Below are 27,562 nucleotides of genomic sequence, written 5' to 3'. Positions count from 1 at the left end.
TATGGAGAGAGTCACTGTAGGATCGCTACTGACTTCTATTCTGAGCGATATCTGATAACGTCTCAAGCCTCTGTGTTGCACCATCTCTAGGACCCCAGTCAAGGAGTCGTGAAGGACCAACTGAAACGAGTCTTGTGAAGTTCCTTTTCATACCACGACAGCATGTCAGAGATTGATAACTTCTGCAAGTTTTCCAACCAGTCTCAACGTCGGCAAATAATGCACGACGTGGGATTCTGTGGGATGACATTCGTAGGACATGTCCAAGCCACCGAAGTCGGTTTCTCAAGATGGTGACCGTCGATGTACCCGAACACACGTTGCTGAACTCTCGTTACTAGCATGGTGTTACCACTGAACGTCATTAGTCCTCCAGAGACAATGATGATCAAACACAGAGTCGTCCAACACCTTCAACTCGGAGAGGCCAGGTCTCACAATAGTTGTAGATTCGACATTTTACAGTCAGACTAACATCACGAAGGCGTCAAAGATAACCTAGATTGGTAAAAGCCGATCTGGTTTCACAATACCTGAACTGATCTCATCACTCACGCCACCATCAGCACTTACACAGCTACTAATGATGTGTTAAGAAAGTATGATAAGATAAAATATTCACAATGACTATGAGACCATTTGAGCAATCGGTGAACTGTTTGCTGAATATATATATATATATATATATATATATATATATATATATATATAGAAATATATAGAATGAACCAGCGTGGACTGTCATCTTTTTCATCCTCTCGAAGTTTACGCTCGGGTAAACCATGGAGATGGGCTGGATGAATACAATCTTATGATGTTCAGATATCGAAGTAAATGACTAAGTCGATCATCAAATTATCGCGTTTCAATAATGTTTCGTAAACTCATTCAAAAACGTATGCCCAGAAAAAATACGTAGAAGCATTCTCAATTTTTTAATAAAAGTATTTAATAGCCTCTATTAACAATTCAAACAGTAACTGATATCAAGTCATATAAACAGGTTTATGTACCGGATAAATTATGTGACTTCAAAATCCCAAAATCAATAATGAGCCTGTAAAAATGATGCTGTGTCGAAAAACTGCCAGGAGTCGTGAAAATTGAATGCCATTTTCAGAGAAAATTATGTATGATAATAATTCAGTAACAAGCAGAAAACTAACACACATAAAAATACGAATGTGGATGGATAGGATAAGCTACTAAAAATGTCAAAACGTAAACAATTCCCTGAAAATAATTTATGCAAAAGACAATAAAAAACGGTCTACAAAATACCTTCTAACGGAGGTAAACTTGATGCTAACTCATTGAAATCAGTGTGACTTAATTTGGACGAGATCAAATCTTGAGCAGGATTTATGCCAATAATATCACATTGTAAAAAGAATAGAAGAGCGACACGATTCAAAAGCCTAGCCCCAGCTCTTTGAACATGCTTTTTGAAACTTTCAGATGGTAGTAGAAGTTCGGGTTTGAATGCCGCAACTTGAAATGGAATAGAAAAAACACGCAACAACAATAGAACAGTTGAGTTTTATGGTTATATTGATTACGAATAAAAGTAGTATGAAGATATTGAATAAAGAAATCACTTATTGAAATTATAATCAAGCAAAAAACAATTAGAAGTAGATATTGAGAAAACTAGGTTATAGTCACTTTTGACCTTAATGCATATTTATTACTATGAAACAGATATACCAAAGCTTCTATAGACCTCAGCAATCATACAATCTGAATCATGTAATTGCCATATTTTTAATGAAGTGAGGAATAAAAAAACAACAGTTTATTGACGTTAAACTTACGTCTAGGAGATATTTGGGTTTCTTCTATTTTGATAGGATTCTCATCATCAATATCATCTTCATCTTTCTCAGGAATTTCATTTCTTTCAACTGGTTCACATGATTCCAATTGGGTATTGCATTTAACCATATTATGCACAATATCTGTATCGTCTGCAGTTAGTTTCACTGTTGCAGTATTTAATGGATCAGTTGATGAAACATCATCTACTACTGGACTGCCAACCGCATTATAATCACTAGGAATGGGAGAGTCTAAACAACGTTTATTCTCAGTTAACAACTCGAAAGATGACATGTCATCTTTCTTGTTCACTTTTTGTTCTAGCATTGGTGTTTGACCTTCAAAGTTTTCAACATCGATATTAAGAGATATAGAAGGGGCCATACATTTAATTTTAGCGGTGGCTTCTGAAACAACAGTATTCACCTGATGAATATCAAGTTTCCAGGTACCAGGACGAGCAAGAGTTTCACAGATAGCACGTGTGCGAACATCTGAATTTGGTGGTAAACACTGCAAAGTATAGTCCAATAACGCACATGAAAAATATGCCAATTCAGATGGCAGCATAGTTCTTTTAAAAGTGACAGACGAAATTGCTTGTTCCCACTGACCCCAGGACCATGTGAGTAAACAACGCTCAACTCGAAAAAGATCAGCTCGATCAAGCGGTTCAATTACGTTTTGATTACTTTCTATGCATCCATCAGGTTCTTTTGAAACAAGGGATTTTTCCTGCTTGATATTTGAAGTTGGTATTGACTTTCGTGAATTGCGAGCAGCTCGTCGATTCCGACGGGATCGAATTCGACCTGATGAACATTGAATAACCGTTTCATCACCAGAACTGTTTGAGTTTCCATTATCATCGAAATCAGACATGTTAAAGCTAGCTGGACTTGGAATGTTAGAAGGTTCATTAACCATCATTGACGAATAACGATTAGTTTGACGGCGTTGACGTGGAGTTTGGACTATCAGATCCTACAAGGAGTCAGAACATAAAGTTAAAACTGGTTTCCGAAGTGACGCTGAAATACTACAGAGACTATATATTCTTAGAACTAAACTAAGAAAAGACAACTATTACTATATCCGACCTAAAAAAAAACAACAAAAACGAGACCTACTTTCATGGCTAGTGCTGTTTCATCGACTCCAGCTTTTTTAGCCCATTTCTGCCAGAAATTCGGATCGTCTAATGCAATGTCGCTCCTGTTATCTGACATTGAAAATGTCGCCTGAAATAAGATTTCAAAGTAAAAAAATTAGTAGACAATGAACAAGAAGAATAGACTCTAATTATTCGATTAGTCTTTAAGAACAGACAAAAGGTTCAGCATTTTAGCCATTACTTTTCGAATTTATTAAAACAAAAATACTGGTAGATGGAGATTATTATTATTATTATTATTATTTGAACACATAGATATTGGTACAATGAGGCACCAAATATATATGCGCCACACAAATCTCATTTGATTTGTGTGAGGGCTGTGATACTGCCCAGGTGCCCAAGCCGAAGTAGGTGGTTTTCTTAGGGGGCCACACCCCGAGCCTTTGACCTACAGGTCTGATCCACAAGGCAGTGGAGCATCGTGAGGAGATGCAGTCCCATGGTAGCCGGTGACCAACGATTTGTTCATATGCCATTTGTTCACTCAGGATACTGGAGCCCATGTGCACCATTGGTTTGGAGACACCAAATACATATGCGTCACACTTCATTCGATTTGTGTGAGAGTTTGGATACTTGCCAGGGAGCCAAACCGAAGCAGGCAGTTTTCGTAGAGGGCAACTCGCCGAACCCTTGACCTATATTTCTAATCAACAAGGCACTGAAACAACGTAAAGAAATGCAGTCCCATGGTAGCCGGTAACCAACAAGTGATTCATACTCCATTAGTTCCCTCAGGATCTCGGAGACCAAGTGCACAACTGGTTTGGAATCAGGGTTTTTCACATCCTCCATATCCACCAACCCGGTTAAAGCGCCGAGCATTCGATTTTCGTTCTCTCAATTTCGTTAACAACAGCCACCCCGTGAGAAGGCAATGAGTAGGACTTCCCTGAAATTAGCTGTATAAGCGTGGCCATATGAAAGCATTTCGAGAGGACGAGCGGACTCTCCTCACCGGCGACCGTACCAGGGCATTTGGGAGCCACTTATCGAATACACTACCTATTGTGATTCAATATACATATAACAGTCTATATGGTGAAGCGTTGAGTGAAAATAATTATATGAAAGCTAGACAAACTACCTAAATAACTAAACGGAATTATCAGTTGGCAGTTAAGTGTACAAACTACTGAACTAAAGATTTGTATTAGCATATTGAATAATTATTACCAAAACTTAAGCACGACAAAAGCAAACAACACAAACACAGATATAATATTGAGAATAACACGTAGTCAAGTTAGTCTGTCACACATCCTCATATGTAATGTCTAGGATATATATTTCCATTGTGGAAACTTCTAAAAAGGTTATTTATACAAATAGTAAACAGCACATTTCGACTATTTTAATTGTAGGAATATAAAATACAGAAAACAGAATATTCTGCGAGATCGAACATGATAAAATCACAAGATAACTTAATTTGCTTAATACTAGTTAGAATAAAAAATGAATATGTAGAGATTTAAATAGCAGTGTATGACATAAAAGAGAAAAATTGATAATCATTATTTCATTGAAAAGACAAACCAATGATCAGCATCAGTCAGTCAACATAAAAAATCAAAATGAAAATTTCATAAAGTAGCATTACTTTAGAAAAAGTAGAGTTCTCTTTTCCTTGTTCTAATTGAACAACACGTGCTCTTGATTGAAGTATCTGATCAATATCTTCTTCACAAAAATCTTCACCAGCTTTATCATCATCCATTAATGCTCCATATGCACCTTTCTTTAAAAGATCTTCAATTTCTTTCTTTGTCATTTGAGCCTGTGAGAAATAAAAATCGAGAAAATATACTGAATTCAGGAGATGATGAAGACTAAATAACGGATGTAATTGTAAGTGAAGCAAGCCAAGTGATATTCGAAGGAAATGTTTTATCCTCATCTTCAATTTTGTTACAATATAGGTTTGAGTCAGTCAAATGTAATCATTATAGTCATATCCACTTCATCTAGCCTTACTGAATATACAAGAGGTTGGTCTGGAGTTTGAAATAGAGAAAAAGATTTATTTCTGCCAACGTTTAAATGATTATAAATGATCAAAACCCTTCTACTTCTAGCGCGTAAATTCAGTAATTACTTGATACACAAAGCAAAGATCATTTGACGTACATGTATGAATATGTAAAAAATTATGTAACCATAATTTATTTGAACTTATTTTTCTTAAAATTTTTAGTACCATTTTAACTTGAAATGACTTTTCTCGAAAAAAAAACGTATACTTACGATGAGAATTACTACGTGTTAAAAGAGTTTTGATGTAAAACTGAATCAATAAATATAGAGAAATCAGAAATTAATACACACCATCAAGTGTGAATATAATCAATAATACTTGTAGTTGGAAAATTACATTACACTTAGTTACTCGACAAAATAATTATCATACCATTGATTTAGATTCTAATTATTGACAGAAAATACCATCAACATAACCATCACTACATTAGTACACATACTTGTCTAGCTTCTTTACTGCCCATAGACTGAAGAACTGCTCGATCTAGACCTAGTTTAAGAGATGCTCGATCAAACATTTCACGTTCATATGTATTACGAGTAATTAAACGATAGACTTTAACCATTTTTTGTTGACCAATACGATGACAACGTGCTTGGGCTTGAAGATCATTTTGAGGATTCCAGTCAGAATCGTAAATAATTACCACATCGGCAGCAGTTAAATTAATTCCCAAACCACCAGCTTTGGTACACAACAAAAAGACAAATTTATCTGGGTCTAAATTAAGAGAAAGACAAATAAAAAAATGAAGAAAAATAATCATTAACAGGCATCATATTATCGATTAAAGCCATAAGGAATACACAGAATAATAATATAACATGTTAATATAAATGATGAACTGAGTCAATGTAGAGAAATAATAATAAACCAAACGTCAAAATATCAGAAAAATCAAAACGATAAAATATTTTATACAAGTGCAATGTCATGTGAACATACCTCCGAAAATAATTTTGTCAAAACAAAGCTTATTCATTTTGTGCACAGTTTAACTCAATTAACGGTAGATAGATCTCATATCCTATATGTCAAAAGTGGTAGTTTCAACAACTACAATCTTGACCACTATGTGTTTGAGTTAACGTATTCACAGACTGAAAATTGTATTCTGCTTTATGCTAATTATCATATAAGCGAATGGTCGTGAAAACATTCTAGGATTACTTTGATTTTTGAAGATAATCTTAATTGGTGCTAAAAATTTGAAAGTTAGCTTTTCACACTCAACAAATATACAAGTATGTAGGCGATGATACGTGAACTTGTTAACGGTAATTATAAGAAAGTCTTCAAAAAACATTACTTCAAACTGTTAATTTTAAGGCAGGTTAGAAATAAGAACAAATTTGATCACTGGTGTTTTAAAAAAGTACTAGGTTAATGTTCAAGAAGTGTCGAGTGTTGTCTATACATCAAGAAGTTTTAATACAGATGGGAATTGGTACGTTTATTCCTACTTTAAAACTTATTGAAAGATCAAGATTTTTACTATACAATATTAGTTATAGAGTTATTTGTTTAATTTTAACCAAAAAAGAAAACAATATACCGTCAAAAAATTATCATCAATAATACAAAGATTCAAAATCAGGATTATGATATTCGTCTATTAATTCATATTTAAACGTAAAAGGATCTAAGACGAATTTATACACACAATGCTGCCAAAACCATTAACCAGTTTGTGTTATATGGGTAACAAGAAGAATTAAAAATCAAATCATGAAAACTTTTGCTTACTTCGTTTACGATCAATAAAAGTTGTTAACATCCTATTATACAAACTAATAACATAATCGTTATCATCATCATCATCGTTACTGTTAATTAAACAAAACGATTATCTGAATGGTGAATTTTAAGAAAAGTAATAAACAAGGCACGTTTCTTCTTCTCTTAATATTAAATGTCACCAAATAATTTATATGATTATTAGCAATATCATTATTACCATTCATGACCATTAGTTGATAATGTATGAAATTGTTAACAATTTAGACAAATATTTCATACTGATAATTCTTTTTATATTTTTAACAAAAAATAGAAAGGATCAATTGATACGTATAGATGTTTCGTGTAGAAATAAATAGTTTAGTTTAATGACCATAGAATTACTTGTTACTATTTGTATGTGAGCGTACGTATGTGTGTGTGTGTGTGTGTGTACTGAAAACCAAATATAGTTTAGTAAAATATGAAGAAAAAAAAGAAGAGGAAACTACTGAACAATGTACATGTTACATAGTTTAATAGAAAAGAAGAAAAGGATATACTAAAAGACATTCGATACCTAGTGGAACGAAAAGTCTTAGTCTAGTTTTAAAAAGAAAATTATTGAAGTAGGAACTTTCATTTTTCTTTTGTTCGATTGATGAAATAGGGAAACAAAGAATTACAACTGTGAAAAATGATTTAATCCCCTGAACATGACAACATACTCTATGTACAGTAAAAAAATTTCCAGTTTATATAATAGCAAACACAATTAGTTGGTTCAAAAAGTTATTAAATATCAGTTTCCTCTAATCAACTTATATAAAGAAGCACAGAGAGTACATGTTTGATGAGACAAATAGTGTATCACGCATAAGATACTCTAGATGTATGAGAAAAAAAACGTTAAAATTTACAATACCTATGAAAGGAAAGAAACCTGATGTTATATGATATCGATGTGAAATCATATTGATAATTATCTAGCAAGATATATTCCAAGAAATAAATTGATTTATAAGTTAATATCATACAGCTTACAATCGACTTTGAGGTGTGTACTACTAATCATACTATGGAACTGCTTTGTAAATTATATGATTTATTAAACTTAATATTTATTTATTGATTATTTTATTGAATTAATTGTTCTTTTTACAGTTGTAAAAGTAAAATAAACGGTGTCATAAGGTGAATGAACAATACGTGAGTATTTCCACCTTATTGCTGTGATAGTGTAGTATCAATTGAAAGAAAAATATAGTTGGCTTAGTCACATTATTGATCAAAACTATTTTCTTCAAAAAAATCCAATAGGTTCTCCTGTTTTTACGGTTAACAATATTTAAAGATGTCCAAAAATATTTTTCATTCATGATTATAAAATAAAGATATTTACTTTTCTATTAATGTTTACAGTAAAGATAATGCCTCATAATTTGTTAATTGTTATGACTAATAGAATTAAATTTGTTGGAATTGGTTGATAAATTACATTGTAAAAGGATTTCTTAAAACTCACCAATACTGAATCTGTCTATTGCCTCTTGACGTAATGGTCCATGAATCCGTCCATCGATACGTTCAAATTGAAACCTAAACACAGTATACATAAGTTGCATCTGATTTATAGGGAGATGAGGTAAACTAAATTGAAGCTAACAAACTACAATGAATGATTCTGCATGAGAACGAAAATATTTAGAAAAGTATAACATGAATGTTATATTCAAGCGGCACATAAATCAATTATGGAGAGGATATTTTGAAATTATGTTTACTAATGTAATAAGCAGCAAAATTGAGATAGTACAATCTTGCCAGTTAGTAATAAATAAAATCCCTACATCCATAATTTAGCTGGAGTGTTTTTTATACTAACATGAATATTACAACATAAGAACTAATAAATCGTAATATTGTAACTAATGTTAGTATGAATTACAAACCCATAATGCTAACTTCTAAGCCAAGCACTAATTACCTAATAGTCTACGGAGATAGCAATGCAAACTAACCTATTATATTATTGGAGAGCACAAATTATAGACTTAAAAATAATAGGCCTAAGTTACAGTACCTTTGTAAAGTTATTTTTACTCAGTGGTAAAAACAGATTAAACGTGACATCAGTTAAACAAAACGTCAATGATAAGTAGTATTACATGATGAATAAGAGGAACTCAGGCGATAATGGAGTAACCAATTATGCAAAGTATACAAGCACTCTTCACGAGACATTTTGTTTAAAAGGGATAAAAAATAAATGTGAATACTAATTAAGTAGAACTAGACTTCGATCTCATGTTACATGACTACATACTGTACCCTAATAACTTTGATTACGAGACAACAGTCAGTTAGCAGTAGCTTAATTGTATGGAGAATTTTCACTTGTAATAGATTCATTTTCACTAACTTATTGACATTTTGCAATGTTTTACAATCAGAATAAGGATTAACAGCGAAACAACATGTGAAGATAACGGGATGCCAATGACTAGCATCCATCGACGTCCTAAACAATGAGCAAAGTTAATCGAGAAGCAGTTCAACTGGTCTGATGTCCCAGAGGCATCGATCAAACTGTCCTACTCTCTGCATGTCTCGTGACGAATGGTCTACCTAACGAGACAGAAGTCCGCAAGGAACTCCAACTCCTGAGGCACCACAAATCAACAGGCACAGATGACTTACCTCCAGCTCTTTTTAAAGATGGTGGAGTCTTTCTGGTTAAGGAACTTATTGTGTTGCTTGCAAACGTTTTGGAATTCGAGTGTTACAACATCATGAAATGAAGCGATAGACGTCCGTATCTTTAAAAGGATTTAAGTCAATTATGCAACAACTATCGTGGGATAAGTCTACTGGCGATTGCGACCAAACTATTGGTTCCCATTATATTTCGCAGATTATTGAAAACGCGAGAACCACTGACTAGCTCGTTTTTGTTCTGGTCGAGGACGTATTAATCATACCTTCACCCTGAACCAAATGTTAGAACACCATCACACTTATCACAGGCTAACAACCATAATGTCTCTTGATATTGGGACTGCCTTCTATTCGTTGGACAGAACTGTTCTCTAGGATTGCCTACTGAAGAACAGTGTGCCTGAGGAGTTTATTAACTTCTTGAAAGCCCTATATAAAACACTTCAGGCAGAGAGAGCATACAACCACCTCTCTCTACTGTTCCATTCAAGCAGTGAGGTTAAGCAGGGTTGCCCCATCTCAACATTTCTCTCCAACGTTGCCATTGATGAGGTTCTAGAAACAGCCCTGATGGATGTAGATTATGCTGGCGTGGATTTGTTGCCCGGAAAAGTACCTTTCGATCTTGAGTATTGTCTCACTGAGCGACAATACCCAAGTCATCCAATCCGCACTTCATCAGTTGGGAATCAGTGTCTGTAGGTATGACATGTGCTTTGCACTTTCGAAGTGCAAAATACTTCTACAAGACTGACAGGACCCTGATCCTGCACTCACCATGGGTAATGAGAAGATAAAAGTAGTCGGGAAGTTCGTGTAATTGAAAGAATTCTTTCTGGTTATATTTTTTTATAACTGAACTGTTTCTCCCATTACTTTATTATCATTTCATTCTCACACACTAATTTCTGTTCATTATTGTTGTTGCTCTCTTATCACACTCACTTTACATTGTTTATCTCTTCACAACCTCATTATTATTGTGTGATGCATATGTATTTTGTGCCTCGTTGTACCAATGTTTATATGTTCAAATAATAATAATAAATAGTACGAACGTTTTACTGAAATACTCAATAATTTGAACAGAAAAATATTGGTACATGAGGCACCAAATACATATGCGCTACTTGATTTGTGTGTGGGCTGTGTTACTGCCCGGGTGCGCAGATAGAAACAGGGTTTAGTCAAATAACTTGGTACTATTAATTTTTAGAATGTCAAAGAATAATTGCAATTGTTTATAAAGTAACTTTAAAATTAAGGAAAATACAACACGATAAAAGTTTTTTGCCAGCATGACATCTGAAAAAGTAGCAACTTACCCTTGGTGAACAAGATAGTCTTCAAGAATATCGAGTACACGAATCATTTGAGAAAATATGAGAACTTTGTGACCATCAGCACGTAATTTCGGCAACAACTTATGAATTAACACAAGCTTTCCTGAGGCATAGACCATTGTTCGAAAGGTCAGATCATCTTCGCTCAAAGTATTATCGTTTGCCTTGAATAAAATTGAAAAATCATTAATTTTCCGTAGTAAAACAATCAAAAATATATTTTTTACTAAACTGAGTAAGCCACATGACAGAATTATATGAAAAGAATATTGATTTTGTCATCCATTCAGTTGTCTTCAGTAAAACTCGTATTTTATGCTTATTATGGACCAAAAACACGGAATTCAGTGAAGCGATTTCATGCCGAAAAAATTATTTCAATCTTTACATCCACTTTTTATTTCTAAAAATAACTGTATTGCCATCATTTATATAACAGATTGGCATCGTTTATGGAATCCAGTTAAACACATCGAAAAGTTTACGCTTACAAGTACTTTACAGCAGATTTAATCATCCGTAATCTTAAATTTACAAAACGTTTTCCTCAGGTCAAGAATGAAGACTATTCAATAAAGCCGTACAACGGTATGTATAATGATTTAACATAGTCGATTGTAAAGTATAGTGAGATTACATCAACAGTTTGCAGAAATTTCAAATACCAAACTTAGGCCAAGCAATGATCTATACATATATGATGAAAACCATGAGATGGTGGCCATAAAAAAATTAATATCGAGTATAAAAAGCTAGGAGAATTTATTATTTTCTAAAATATTTTGTCTTAAAAATGAATTTCTCAAGCTGGTTATTCTGTGTTAATGTGCAGTTTCATCAAATCAATTTTATATATATATAATAAACATTGAACCGCTATTTTTATTCAAATGATATAAAATGCTGTTCCAGAGAGAAATAGATTATATTTATATATTTTAATTGTCGAGAAAAAACAAAGGTTTCAAAAGTTAATTAATACCTGAAATTCTGAGAGTATAGCATCTTCAGCGCCTTTAATTAAAAATGGATGATTACAGCATTTTCTCAACTCCATCATTATATTCATTAAATTAGGTGCATTTGTACTGGAACCCTTGCATAGAAACGAAAAATTACGTTCCATGATTGCGCGATAGTATTTCTTCTGTATATTAGTCAATTCCACCTATTTAAAGAAAAAAATTGGATAAGTGACAAGATAAAAACAAAATTAATAGCGCGTATATTAATTAAGCAATTTACTGAATTACCTCAACGACAGTTTCTTCTTTTGGAGCTAAACTCTTTTCAACATCTTCTTTTAGTCGACGTAACATCATAGGTTTTAGCACCGTTTTTAAACGTTCAACTTGCTCTTCTGTTTTCAATTCACCATACTCAGCAACAAAAGTGGCTGAACAATTGAATTTTTCAGGTTCCAAAAAATTCAATAAACCAAACAACTCTTCTACATTATTTTGCAATGGAGTCCCAGTAAGAAGAACACGGTGATCCTGAAAGTTATACGGTAAAAGGAAAAATTTAACTCGGTAGCCATATTGACTTCAGGTTGCACTTCTTTTATTTAGACTAAAATGTATATCATTATCCTACATAATGCAGTATTGAAATTTGTTTACATGTGAGATTAAGGTTGAAAATTAATCCCTAACCAAAAACCTATTATAAGCCTTAGAACCTAATTTTGGCTTTGAAATAGATACTGGATTCTAATCCTGACCTTACAGAAATAACTACACATCTTTAACCTAAAAACTAAGCCGGAACCATAAATCGCTCGTTCATATTTGCTGCATTTCAATTGGTTGTGTCAACAGATTGTCAAAGTCATTCACAGATTTGATCAAGCTCGCTCTGATATTTCAGCTTTATCTATGAGAGCTATATTGGGTATAATTTAGCTTATAAAAAGTACTAGCAGTTTAACTCAAAGTATACAATAGTAGTATGGGTAGACATTACGCTAGATAAAATATATAAACAAGTAATTAGTAAAATCACTAAAGTGAAACTTTTATTCTACTTATTTTCAATGCACAAATAAAATTGTAAGATACTGATTGGCAAATGTCGTTTATTAAGAATAGTAATCAATTTCCAGTCGAAGTAACAATCCAGAAATACATGATCATTAGATGTTGAGGATGTTAGATCCCCAGAACTTATTAGTGTAATTATATTTCATAAACTTGAATTTCTTGTTTTTGCGCCAAAGGCGCTCATTTTTACCTTCATGTCGTATTTTCCACTTGGGAGGGTCTTAGACGCCATTGGTTCGTTGTATCTTTTAGTATGCTATTTTGTAACGCTTCCCAAGGACATTTTTATGCTGTGCTTGAAGTTGTTCGTGCTTCTGGCTGCTAGTGGAATATATTTCTCTCTCTGGACTTGGACTTCTTACTCTAGTTAGCGGGACTGGGACGCGTCGGAAATAGCTAGCTTATGTCATTGTGTCACAGTTTTCGTTTCGTTCTCAGATTAGGTGAACTAGTAATCTCTTCAACCATAGCATTAAATTACTTAGGTAATCGGTTGTTGTAACATTTCATATATGTAACAAAGAAATACTACAAATATAAATATTACATAACACCTCTTTCACCTATTTATTTGATGAACATTTTGTAAAAACATGGAAATCATTACAAATCTAATCAAGGTGAATAGTGCGTATGAGTAGGAGAAAAATCGTACAACGAATCGACGTTAGTCTACGAAAACGGTTTCCTATCCCCATCAATTTCAGTAAAAACAAATTATTATTAAATATGTTACATAACAAGGGCATTCCATTTGAATAAAAAACAAACACAATGAAAAAAGAACAAATATTTGACTTACCAAATCTAAATATCTCAAGCCTTCACCAAGTTTACACTTTTTATTTTTTAATCGATGCGCCTCATCTATCACAGCAGCTGCCCAATGAATTTGACCAAAAAATTCAATATCGTTCATAAGAACTTCAAAAGTTGTAACTATCACATGAAATTTATAAATATCGTGTCTAGGTGCACCGGATGTACGCTTACGATAGAACATTTCATATTCTTGAATCATACTTCGACTAACAGAACTTCCATGATAAATAATCACATTAAAATCTGACCAATTTTCAAATTCTCGTTGCCAGTTACCAACAGTAGATAAAGGAACAATAATTAGAAATGGACCTTGGACACTAGCTTTAAATATTTCTAAAAGAAATGTAACACTTTGCACTGTTTTGCCTAAACCCATCTCATCGGCAAGTATACAATTACGATGATGATACCAACAGAATGTAAGCCAATTCACCCCTTCAACTTGATAATCACGTAGTTTATTATTGTTTTTATAAATTGTGTTAGAATCAATCGGTTTCCAAGTAGAAGGATCAGGTCGAATAATCTATAAGGAAGTAAAACATTTCACAAAAAATATCTTTAACCATTAGAAACCAAATGTATTAGAATTAAGCATAAAATAGTAATCAAACAGCAAACATAAAAACTTTAATGTCATATTTTGATGAAAATAAAGGATCAGAGTAAAACTTTGTGTACCCATGTGTTTGACTTTTCTTTAAAAAAATGAATGAAATGACCTCTAATATGAGTGAGCTTTGGAAATTTCTACAGTACAAATTATGAAGAAAAAGAGGTAGAAATTTGCATAAAAATAATTTATGGCAACTGAAGCATCAAAATCATGTAGAATACCAAAATCATCCTTTGCTATCTGCAAAGAGTTAGTCTATAAACGTATAGATAAAAGTAGATACATTGAATAATATACCCACAAAAATACTTTGAAAATGACTGACATATATTATAAGAGTATCTAAGACCGTAAAAACACTCATCTATATTATATAGTATAGCAGTTTTAATAAATATTAGTTAATAATTCTATATATATATATATATATATATATATATATATATATATATATATATATATATATGTATATATATTACCAAGACATAGGAAAATAGAAAACAATATTACCTTGTAATTATTATCCCTAGGAATAAAAGGATTCCTTGGTGGGTAACGACGTTTGTAGAATTCTTTAACCTTTGTTGGGTCAACATCCTGAGATAATTCCCATGTGGCATCTTCATAAGCTAATGAACGCCATTTAACCAGGTAGTAAGTTACATTAACAGGTGAACAGGTGCCATCATCATCATCAACATTATCATCCTTATCATCGATATCATCATATTTTCCAGTTTTATTTGTTAGTAAAGTTGCTTCTAATTGAACGCTTTCTATTTCAGATTGCTTGGCTGCTGACGATGTATTTCCATCGCTGATGTCATTAAGCCTATCCTTCTCTTCATTATGAGACGACATTAGATCAGCAGGGCTAGGACAAATAATGTCTGTAGATTTTATATCTAACTCAACAAGTGTGGTTTGAGAGATATGTGAAGATGTATCGCCTGCATTGGAACTACTAGGAGGAGGACAATTTGTGTTGTTATCAGCTTCAAGAAAATCTTCAGTAAGTGGTGTTGTTGAATGATTTTCTGAAACAGATTCTGAAGTATTCATTGTTAACATGATAGTCGACTCCTCAGATGGAGCCTCACTTTTTATTTTGCATTTTGTTTCATGAACATTACGGACTTTATTGCGCTCTTTGTGTCGTCTAATATACCTTTTTAAATCCGCCGGATCACCACTGAAGCTTTCTCTACCAGACTCACGTTCTAACTTCTCCGTAGGTACTAGTTGACCATTACTATAAACTTTAACGTCTAGTACGCGTTCAACCTCCACATAATCTGGGTTAAACAATACGACATCATCATCCTAAAAGTTAGAATCATAATAAATTAAGAGTATAAGTAAAACCACCTGAAAAGCAAATATATTTGAAAAATAATATGTGAATCCGAGTTATTTAACGTTATGGCATTTCCTTGTGTAATCAAGACTTAATAAGAATTAAAGTCGAAGTATAATTTACACTAACACTACAATGAACAATCAATAAATTTATTTTTCTTACAAACAGGAGCTTCATGCTATAAGCTTCGAGATATACTACGTGTATAGGATAATGACATTATCCCGTTGCCCAAAACGAAGTAGGTGGGGCAGGATTTAAATTTGAAATCTAAAGAAGTATTTTAACCAATAAGTTCAAGACGGTTACTAAGGCAAAAAGCACAGCAAGGAAACACAAAGTCTATTCAAACAATGATGTAGTAGTTTCCACACTACTTTTACAACACGAGACCAATTTTCAATATCATCAAAATAATTTACCAACTAAAAGTGTGATTTAAAATTTCACTTGTGGTGTGAAGTTACCTAATAACTTATCAAGTAATCCTGTGATTACCCAAGATAAAACAAATAAGCAAACCAAAATTTTATTTCTAATGTTTTCACGGCATTTACCAACTTTGAATTCCTAAGGTTTAACATAAGAGTTTAAGTAATAAAAAAGTGCTGATATGTTTTTGCGAAAACCTAACAGCTAAGATGGGTGATATACATTATTTATGCTACCTACCTTGTTACAGGCAGATAGATGAGAAACAAGTGAGTAGAGTAGAATGATATAAACGCTTGTACGTTGTGTCCATCGGCGTGTATTATATGCGGCACTATAAGCTTTTAGATTAAGGTCTAAGTGCTTATAAAGCGATGATCATAAAAAACTGGAAATTATGACCCAAGATATACTAATAATACATTAACATAATATTTGTTCATTGTGTACTTATTCTGCTTCGGTTAATTGTTTAAACGGATGAATTAAGATGTGAGATTTTACATTGTTCAGCCTATTACGTCTTTTCTGAAATATATACGTAAGTTACATTTAAGGTAATGTTTCTTGTCAATAATTTTATGATTGAACTAACTGACTGGTGAAGGTAATTTGGTACTCCGCCGGATAACACTGTCGTCTCGATTGACAGATGATAACATTTGATTGTTAGCAAAAGTATAATAATTAGGGTGTGTGAAGCCCTTTCGTGAGTCTGAAATAGGAAGAACTACATAATATGGACCCCACTGCTGACCACCAACACTATAAAAGCCAGAAATGATTTCATGATGTATGTGTCCTGGTGATGCTGGTGATATGTGACATTTGCACATATTAAATGAACAGTTAGACAATCAATAATACGCTAGCATTACGCTCAATTGTAAAAATAAAATTCTCTAACCATTTAATTAGTTAAATAAAGACTTACTTCGGTGCGTATCGAATTGGCCTGTTTCATCTCAAATCGTCTTATTTTCGGAAGGATACGCGGATCAGTGATTTCATCTAAAGCACGCCACTCACAATGAAGGTATGAACTGCAAAAATATTTTTTAAAATGACACCGAATACATGCTTTACTGATGAACAGATCATTCTTATCAAAGAGAAAGGAGTAAATAATTTTTTTATAGTTGAGAAACAGAGAGATTACATAATAGCTGAATATGTACCATGTACTGATAACTCAAACCTACGCTAATTTACAATGCTAAAACTAAATTTCAATTAACTGATAGGATTTTCAGATTACGTTTTCACAAACTTTCCTACATTCCAAATAATATGGCATAGGAGTTGTTATTGTTACACACCTATGTGGTTTATTATAAGCTTTGAAATTATTTATTATTATTTGAAATTATTCAGGGTATTGGCAGAGACTGAACAGACAACATGAGTTTATTGCAACTGATGTGACTTTTTATAGTGACAATTCATCAGACAGTGAATCGGTGACTTCCAATTACGGTTCACTTCAATAATGTAGCCTAAGAAATATTGTCTTTATTTGTACAGTTTTTCTAACGAAATAAATATTCAGGCCATATGAAACAGTGAGATAATTAAGATGGGAAATTTTTGGAAATAGAAGTATTTTCACAGTTGAAATTACGAGCCTACATAAGCTAGACCACTATTCAGAATATTCAAGCACGGAACGGCCGTCTATCCATAGTATTAGACTGATTAGCAGTGTGCATCCATGATCCCACACGGGTGAACTCGAACCCAAGACCTTCGTCTTCGCACGCGAACTCTTGTCTGTGAAGATATCACAATCTCTACAAACCCCCTAAACTAATAACAATCATATACTTACTAGTGACTAGCTTCAAGGTGTAACTCCTGGAGTTCTAGTACGGAGCCATGAACAGTGGAATTCAACTGTGTCGGGTGTGAGGAAGTTACCCTTCGAAGACAATGGGAAGATGGTCGCGCAACATTGTGGACTGATTGAAGCTAGACATTAACACTGTAGAATGCCGGCTCATTGGTTTAGAGGTTGAGCGTTCACACGCGAGACCGGAAGTATCGGGTTCGAGTCCGCGTGCGAGATTGTGGATGAGCACCGCTGAGGAGTCCCGTACCGGGACGAAACGGCCGCACAGGTTTCCACTGTTGGTCTAGAGCAGATGGACTTGTGGCTTCAACTGCGAAAATCACTAAGAGTTGAGTATCACAATACAATGTATGCTTTAATGGTCAGACAGAGGTAAATGTGTATATAGTTGTGTTTAATTTACATAAATTGTTGTATTCTGAGGAAGAAGTATGATTAAATACAGGTGGTAAAAATTTGCCTTAACAAATATATGTTCAGAACGATTTCCCGTGAATTCACAAACTATTAGTGGAATTTCGCAATATCACCATAAAATGGGAACAAGGCGAGTAGAGAACGTTAAAAGGATAATCACTAGAAAACTTACTAAGATTTATATTTCAAATAGAATTCTTCAACTTCTTCCTCTTCCTCTTCTTCTGTAAATGTGATTTGAGACTTCTCCCCTGAATTATTTGTTGAACTTTGCAGGTCAACTTTACTATTTTTGCTAATAACATCGTCAGTAGATCTTATCTCAGTTTGAGTAATTTTTTTGATCAATCTCTTAGTAATTCGTCGACCAAGTACAGACTCAACAATCTTGTTATCAACATCTTCGGCAAAATCCTAAACAATAAAATACGAAAACCGGTATAATATCTAAAAGAGGATTCTAGGAAAACTAAATAATAAGCTTTGAGTTTTATAGTGTTTATGGATTATTGAATACAAAAAGAGACATTAACTAGTTAACCCATACAAATAACTAGGCCAGTGATTCTTCTAACACAGTGATCATGAGTACAACGCATTTAATATAAACGTGGCTCTATAGTTAATACATCCTTATTTTAGGTTACTTTGTGCAGCATAAAATTATTAGCTTTTATTATCCTAAGAACCAAGAACCAGAAATATTTACTTAAGAAAAGTAGAGAGCTGTTAGGATGATTCGATAACACAACTACTTTTCGAGGATAACAAACCTCAAAAATATGCTGTTTTTCACATTCCTATCAAGATTTCGTAAAATACAGACACTTACTAATTTTAAAAAGTTTGAAAGTAGCACATCACATCGTTATTTGAGCGATTATGTATTAAAGTTTGCTCAAATGAAAAGTAACTCATTCAAAAGTGTTGCGCCGAAAGTTTTATAAGCTTGAAAATATGTATTTAATACGCTACTTCTACAGTTAAAAACGAGTTAATTACAACAAGGTTTTTAGAGATTAACATTAAAAATCCTACTGGCTGTACTGATATGATGTATGGGTATTCAAACACATGTAATTTCTTGTGGCACATTTTACAGTATGATTGGTAATCAATATCTCAAGATTGGATTAGTCATACTAGAAAGAAAATAGACTAGCTTCTTAAATGAAAGAATCCTGGATATAAAAGAAAATTGACTAGTATTTAGTAGCTTATACTACATTTCGCAAGCCAGATACATTCATTTTCCTACAAAAGTTTACTTCAACAAAAAATGCTTACGCTCGTCATAAACTTATAGTCGTATTACAAGTACGATATCATTTACACGTCCTCACTTTTCCCTCTAACTTTTGTTTCTTCTATCGGTTTTTAGTACATTGACAAAATGTGTTAAATTACTTAATTTAGACATGAAATAGCACATAAATACGTTAGTGTTTAACTGAGAGTTTTAAGTCCAACTAAGGATTTAGTAGGAAAAATATGGTTAATTAACATTATATTATTCTTCGTGAAATTGCTTACAGCAGAATCATTGAGCGTAATCACTTCACCATCTTGACCATCGATCTCATCATCACTGAGGTTAAGCTGTAAATCGTCAGTATAACTTTTACGATCGCCAGTATTTCGTTCGGAACGACGTTTCTATAATAAAATATAAAGGTAAAAAAACTTTATATTTTATCAACGCAATTTATCTATAAAAGCATTTTAGCTAGAATCTAGATACCTGACATTTTTATTAGAGAAGAAAAAGTTCTGACAATACCATAATTTGGCCGAAAAATTGAGATAATTAAGACATTAATACAATGACTTTTTTAAATCACACCACGTACTTAGACATGAACTACATTAGGTTACCGAAACCAAAGTAGACCGAGAAAGGTTCAAACCTGAGACTAGGTGGCCAAAAGTTAGACGCCCTAACCACTAAGCCACCGACTCCACCAATGCGCTGATCTAAATAGTATAGACTTTGTAAAAGAGATTTAGTAATTATTTGACACTATGTAGGATGTAAAAATAATAGAAATATGGAAACTGAATATTATACTGTGTTTAATGACATGACAGTTTCATTTTTAATCATATGCTTTATAGTGTGACACTATCGTCCACCGAATATTATTTTTGATATAATATTCTACTCATAATTAAAACACTGTGATCAATCTTTTTACTGGGGAAGTATTAACCTATTAAGTGCCATGTAATGACAGTGAGGTCAAATTAGACAGTCGAGGTTAGCCAGATTATTAAATGAGAACGTGGCTATAGAAAAAAACTAGGAAACCTTAAGATAAAAACCTGACGAAAGAAACCGGACGATAACTATCATTCAGATGATATATACTTTGTTTTATCTTTATCTGACCCTCTTCAGCGTCAAAGTTTGAAATTCATTTGACACTACTCTTGTTAAAGTAAAGAGAAGCTGAAAGCTTGTAGATTAATTCAATAATAAAAAACGACACTTTCTCTCCGGAAACTAAAATATAATCAAGCGGTGTTGTGAAATACTAGCGATCTAATTAGAATGATAGTTCGATACCTTCAAATACATATATTGTTTGACCACAACTATAATGTTTTATATCCATGAGTAAGATAATCTGTTTTAAAACACCTTATAAAAGTGAAAAAAGAACTTGGAAAATCTATCCGAGTTCTTAGTTTTTTCACAACTGTGACAAAACTTGTGAAATTTAATCGAACAGTTTTGTTTAGACAAGTCCATGATTGGAAACAAATTTCGCCAACCCGAAAATCGGTTCTTATGATAATTATATTCTAATTGTTCGCTTAGTTCGCAGCTTACAGTTTTGAAAAATGGGTAAAGATTGCCGGAAATCAATATGAGAACTTACATTTCTTGAGTTATTAGCACCCTCGGATTCTACTCGAACTTCAGAAGTACGGCTTCCTAGGCGACCTGATACATCCGGTTCGGATCCTGAGTCATCTCCATAAAATGCTGAGCGTCTTTTTCGTTTGATCAACGTAGGCAAAGGTCTAAAACAAAGTTTACTTTTTATGTTAACCAGTAAACACTGCAAACAATGTGATAATGCTAATGTATGCATCACTTACTAACTAGTATCACATAATTATAAAATGTTTTTTACCAGAGAATTAACATATTTTAAGAAATGAGTGAAGAGGATAGACTATCCTTCTGCAAACGATTAGCTATTAGAAATAAAATTAAAATGACAAGCGGTTTTATTCTTCATTTGATTGTTGATGGAAAACTGAATAAAATTGATTATTTTCATTACTATTTAGTCTCCCATTGGTAAGGAGTTGGACAATTATCTTATCCCGCAAGTGACGCAAGATGACAAAGATCAAGTGAATTTTCAGAGTCCGTGTTGAGATTTTGTTAGACACCAAAGCAACAGGGTTGATGAGGCTTCCAAAACAAGTGAAGCAGTCAACACAGTCAGATACTTCACTACTTACCAATAATCCAAGCTGATGCAGACCACTTCTGAAGAGTTATATATTTAGATAGATAGGAACTCATCTCAAACATGGTTGTATTGTTGCGTAAAGCGGTCAGAAAACTATTTTATCACTATCTTCGACGAACAGGGTTGTGACATATGTTTATTATAGGTCAATAAGTGAATATCCTAGTAGGAAATCAACCTCTTAAAAGTCAGTCTATGAGAGTGTAAGCTCAGAAAGGATGTCCATGACGAAGTTAAATCACGGTAGAGAAAGTGAACAGCCATAATCAAACCACTTGAGGTTGAGAATTCTGGTGAGTTTGGTTAAAACTCGAACTTGACCAATACTGTTCAAGTAGAGAGCCTATACAAAGTTGATGTACTTCTTCGGTATGCTTTTTAATAACAAACGTCATAGAATCTCTCGATCAACTAAACCGAGCACAAACTTACGAAACATCACTAAAAGTGGAAACGAAAAGAAGAGTACTAGCAATCAAATGTGGAGATTTTCATTACCAATCTTTGGGCACGGATAATAGAGTAACAAATTAACGATAACAAAAAGACATTATGAATGAAATCCGACAAACATGTAGTTAAGTTTTGGAAAAAGGGATTATAACAAGACATGGTCTTTGGTATTTTGCGAAGCTAATTACGAGATACGTCAGAAACAAAACCAAATGCGTGAATTCACAAACGTACAGACAATACCTAGTACAAATTTATACTTGTTTCAAGTGGTTACATGTTATACCAGTAAAAGACCTGCACAGTAACTTTATTTCTAATTAACATGATTAACACAAAACACTTAAGAAAAACCAGACTTAATTTTATGTTTCGTAATGCAGACAATAGTAAAATGAGTTTAAGAAGTGTACATTAAAATATGTTGCAAATTGTGAGAAAATCAGATGAATAAACGCACCTTCTTTTCTTTGGACGAGGTCGAGCTCGTACGACTTTAACTTGTTTCGTTATTGTTTCAGATAACTGTGTGGCATAATTAGGTGATGTTGTTTCTGAAGACTGTGAAATATTCAAAGAATCATTCGCTAACATAGATGTGGATTTAAGTGACTTTCTGTACTTTCGCTTTTTCCGAACCTCAACAGGACGAATAGAAGCCCGACGCTTTCTGGATTCTAAAAGAGACTCGTCACCCCTGACATCGATATTTTCACCAATACTTTCAGTGGCATAAGGATTTGAGTCGATGTTGTTAACACTCTCAACATCTGTTTTAGGTTTTTTCGGTGCACGACCACGCGGACGCTTTGTTAGCGGGGCTATAAAAACAGGTCTGTCAGGAGTGTTGTCAGATTGCGCTTCATTTGTCGGAGCCCCAACTTCCCGACTCTTTCTTGGTTTTCGCGGATGTTTATCTGTATCATTCTCGTGATTTCGAGGCTTACGTCCTCTAGTCTTTTTCACTGGTTGTGATTCAGTAGATGTAGTTTTCGGTAGTATAGAAGCGTAAGAGATATCACTGCAGCCTAGACTATTGAATTTATTCATTTCAATACATTGAGTTCCGGGTCCTACGATGGAATGTACAGGTGCTGGTGCTATAGGTTGTAAGTGCTGTCCAATTAATTCGCTCGAAGTCCCCTGATTAATATTCACAGATTATCAAGTTAGAATAAGGGAGTTAAATAGAATGCAATTATTTTACGTCAAAAAAATATGAACCAATTCATAGGAAATATAGAATAGCTATTTACCGTTAAAGTTATAAATAAATGACTGATTAGAATCATTTTTAACAGGTATTAAGCGTCTCAAGGCTACAATGATTGCCATCAATTACATTCATTTTCATTACAGAAGCTCAAAATCTCATTTTGGTGTTTTATCACAGTAACGAGAACGGACTTGTGTGTCTATTCAACTGGTTTTGCAAATCACATTAAGAATTCTAATTCTCTGAAGTTAGTATTAAATAATATGTAAAAGACATTGATTGACTTAAGAACAGTGAGGAGTAACTCAGTCAATCAAACGCAACGTAGAGTCTCACACATGAGAACATTAGTTCGAGTTGCCATATCCAATTAGTAATTTCGTCGGAGCAGGTTCCAGAGTAGTAAAAGTAGTGACTGTGATTTGGCAAACGTATATTCTTAAGTACTGTAAAATCATTTGGAGACATTCAGTCACATACCAACTAAAGAGAACTGTCTAAAATGGCTAATTTGAGACGATATTGAAGGCTAATTATTCTAAAATCTCTAACCTTGATAGCAACACGTATAGCAGATATCAATTGCTAGCGCAAGAACACCATGTTACATGTAGTGAGCAAGCTTTTCATTGCCAGATAGAACAGGACAAAATTCAGTAATGAAAAGTATGAATCATAAGAGTAAGATAAGGAGTAAGATAAACTGTGAATGCATCTACAGCGAAATTACCAATTTTGGATTATGTAACTTAGTCTCCAATCTTGGATTGCAATGATAATGTAGAACCGAGCTACAAAGATTTTAAAAACAGGAGTATTACCGCAACAAATGAATACACCTACGGTGAGGTCCTAAATTTCTATGGATTTCTGTTCCCGATACCTAGTTAAATTAACAATGTGAATTCCAAATAATAATAGTATAAACAATGGTGAGAAAAACTAGATATTAAGGATACAATTTGGGAAGATGAAAATGTAAGAACGAATGATTAGTAAGACTCAAGATACGAGGAATCGCATCTCCTCTATGATCGTTTTGAGGTATGCCGCGTGAAGTCCCGAACCATTTATTGCAATCACCTCATAGACACCAAAACACTTTAGTTTAACAATCGACTACTTCATAAACCAGCCACGTTTTTGTTCGGTCACACGTAACTTTCAACCTACTCCTATACCAGTTGTCAACACTCGTTGAGGTAGACACTGGTTGCACATAAGCAATGTGTTTCAACCCCACCATCCGATAATGGTTTAAAACCACACCAACTGACATAGCATCTTTGCCAAGCACTTAGCGTCCAACTCCGAAATATTGTAGAAGTTTTAATTATCATTGCGAAACTTAAAAAGCTAGATCCTAGAATGTTTTAAAATGCAGCTTCTCTGGTCTCTGAATGCACAAGTTTTTTGTATGTGTAAAGGAAACAACTACGAAGCTAATCCTTACTCAGAACAAGAAAAAGCGCATTTACCTGGTATTGTGGGTTCCAGTAGCTTCCAGTATTCATGTTTAGTCGACTTTCTTGTGTAAATGGGACGTACTGTCCATAGCTTTGATATACCTGAGAAAAATTGCCAGAAGTGACAGATGAAACGCTCCCACAAGAAGATTCTGATATATTTTTACACAGAGGATTATAAGAAATATCAGAAGAATTTTCAGCTTGGCGATAATGTATTGTAGATCCATGAATCGATTGCTGAACTGTATCTGAATTGAGTGTAAATGAACTGGAGTTAAGTGGTCCTATGAGATTACTTTGACTAGTGCATATATTCATTTTGCTGTAGTCCAATTCAGTGTTTACAGAAGTACAACTTAAGGACTCAGGAATTTTTCTTGGATTTGATTTCGCATCATTAATAACCTGTTGATTTCTAGAAACGACTAACGAACTTTGAAGGGTTAGATTATTCTGAGGTAATGCGGCGCTTGCAGGTGCAAGTGATTCCCGACTCTGCTGGTTAATGGAACTTTCCAAAAATCCATTAGATACACCAGCTGACTGGCAAAAACTTGATAAACATGAAGAGGTGACGCAAGGGTTTATATTATTACTTGGGGATATGATAAGTGAAGGACCACACACATTACCTGACTGAGAACATACAGTCAGTAAACTGGACCCAGAAGATATATTTCTGTCTATGAAACAATTTGAAATAGTGCTTGACAGAGTAGTCTGATTATTTGAGGTGGGTTGAACAGTTGAGTAACTATTAACTGTATTGACAGACAGATGGCCGCTCACAACCGGAGAGCCCTCCTGTAAATGGGGTGTGACAACATATGGGTAGGAAGTATTCGCGACAGAAATACAGCTGGACGAAATGGATGGGGTTGTGCAATCGTTTGTACTAGTAATTTTCTGTGAAACTTTTAATGTATCATTCTGACAGCAAACAACTCGCGGATCGAAAGTACTACAGTTAGTCCCAGTTGGTTTTAAATCTACAGAATATCGATGGATTGAAAATGATGATGGTGAGGACGGATTAGGGGCCGATTGAGAAACAGGGAGAGGTACGTTCTGAAGTGTTTTATCACTACAGTTCTGAGAAGAATAAAACGGTTGAACAGACTGCTTTTCAGATATTAAGGCAGACGATTCTAAAGTTCTCAACTGCCCCTGTAAAAAGTTGATTTCTTGTTGAACAGTTGGGGAAGTGGATGACAAACGATACAGTTGAGACAAACGATCGCAAATCCGAGTTGATTCCTCCTTGTATAAACTGACCTTTTGAGACTTACAATCTAAAGTGCTGACATATGACCCAGTTGCATCATTTTGTAAACAATGAGGCTGAATACTAGACGGAGTCTGAATGGCTTGATGAAAACCTGAGTCTTTACTTCCATTTAAATAACTCGATGCACAACTTGATGAGTTGGATGTAAGAGTTTGATTAGTGGAAACACGGCAGGCAAACTGATTCACAGTTTGAGGATGTACTTCAGAAGTTCGTGAATGGGGTCGTGAAAAACGTGCATCACCTGGTCGCACACTGTAATTCGGCGAGGTGTAAGGTGAATTTTGGTCCCATGTGTACTCCGGGCGGTCATATGGGGAACCACATCTTGGGGCGACTAATCGTTGTCGATTGTTACTGCAATCATATTGATGTTCGGGATTCGGAAAGCCTAAAGGGGCACTTGTATACAATTTGGGATCATAACGAATCTGCTGCTGTTGTGGAATGTTAAATCTAGACTCGTAACCGTAATATCCTGGTGCCTGTTGCTGAAAATTAGTGGTGAAGTTTGGATTGCTCTGGACGTTTTGGTGGACTGTATATGAGCAAGATCCTGGGTCGTTTAGGTCTTCCAGGAAGCTAGATGACTCGACACCGAATGATCGGTACTGATGTTCCATTCGAAAATAAGTTGAGTTCACAGAATATATCCCGTATGTCTGTTTTTAATGCGTATTATCTCTTGAATCAGTGGAAGTTAGGATAATAGTTGCCATTTTTCATTTCAATGACACCGCTTCCGAATGACCTAACGTAACCCTGAAAAGGTTGAATAAAAGCAGCGAAATAGAACAACGAGTTTTATCAAATATTGGGTCCATAGGATAGTATGAACAAGATGTTATTTACTGTTTTTCAGTGATAAAGTAGACCTACGCTTATCAGATTGATGAAGTATGCATTATTCAAGGGTAATTCAAGACTGATTGGTCGGTCGACGCGGATGGATTGATCGAAGATGAATGGAATAAGTTTAAGGCTGCATTCGAGTCCATAACGTCGCCGTTTATCCCATGGTCAGCACGTAAGCTATCACATTGCCCTCCATGGATTAATAAGGAAACCCAGAAGCCGTTAAAGCGTAGGAAACATTTCTGGGACTTATTCTTGTTGACAGGTCATGAACCATTTAAGCGTGAGTACCGAAAATTCCGTAATATCTGTAAGAAAACCATAGCCAAATCCCGTACCACTTACGAACGACAGTTAGTATATGACAGTCATACTTGTCCGAAACGATTGTTTTCGTATGTTAAACGGCAAATGAAACGTAGTGATGGTATTCACC

At 34.1% G+C, this 27,562-nt stretch overlaps 1 protein-coding gene across 1 annotated transcript in view; it reads right to left on the bottom strand.

Moving 5' to 3' along the window:
* CHD6 (choline dehydrogenase 6) overlaps positions 1-27,033 on the bottom strand; it is a 44,283-nt gene extending 17,250 nt beyond the window's left edge. Inside the window, exons 1-17 of the mRNA XM_051212159.1 lie at positions 24,993-27,033; positions 22,759-23,441; positions 21,240-21,384; positions 19,891-20,013; positions 18,530-18,771; positions 17,026-17,134; positions 14,810-15,622; positions 13,661-14,209; positions 12,070-12,312; positions 11,799-11,984; positions 10,799-10,980; positions 8,281-8,354; positions 5,476-5,756; positions 4,599-4,775; positions 2,949-3,059; positions 1,815-2,802; positions 1,282-1,491 (exon numbers count right to left, since the gene is read on the bottom strand). Of these exons, the coding sequence (XP_051072310.1) occupies positions 1,282-1,491; positions 1,815-2,802; positions 2,949-3,059; positions 4,599-4,775; positions 5,476-5,756; positions 8,281-8,354; positions 10,799-10,980; positions 11,799-11,984; positions 12,070-12,312; positions 13,661-14,209; positions 14,810-15,622; positions 17,026-17,134; positions 18,530-18,771; positions 19,891-20,013; positions 21,240-21,384; positions 22,759-23,441; positions 24,993-26,894 (7,018 nt within the window). The 5' untranslated portion in view covers positions 26,895-27,033. The remainder of the gene's footprint in view (positions 1-1,281; positions 1,492-1,814; positions 2,803-2,948; positions 3,060-4,598; positions 4,776-5,475; positions 5,757-8,280; positions 8,355-10,798; positions 10,981-11,798; positions 11,985-12,069; positions 12,313-13,660; positions 14,210-14,809; positions 15,623-17,025; positions 17,135-18,529; positions 18,772-19,890; positions 20,014-21,239; positions 21,385-22,758; positions 23,442-24,992) is intronic.
* Positions 27,034-27,562: the final 529 nt, after the last annotated feature.

The sequence above is a fragment of the Schistosoma haematobium genome, chromosome ZW, assembly GCF_000699445.3.
Source record: "Schistosoma haematobium chromosome ZW, whole genome shotgun sequence".
Classification (NCBI taxonomy): Eukaryota; Metazoa; Platyhelminthes; class Trematoda; order Strigeidida; family Schistosomatidae; genus Schistosoma; species Schistosoma haematobium.
Note: the sequence above shows the minus strand (reverse complement) of the source record. Positions and strands in the feature narration are given on the sequence as shown.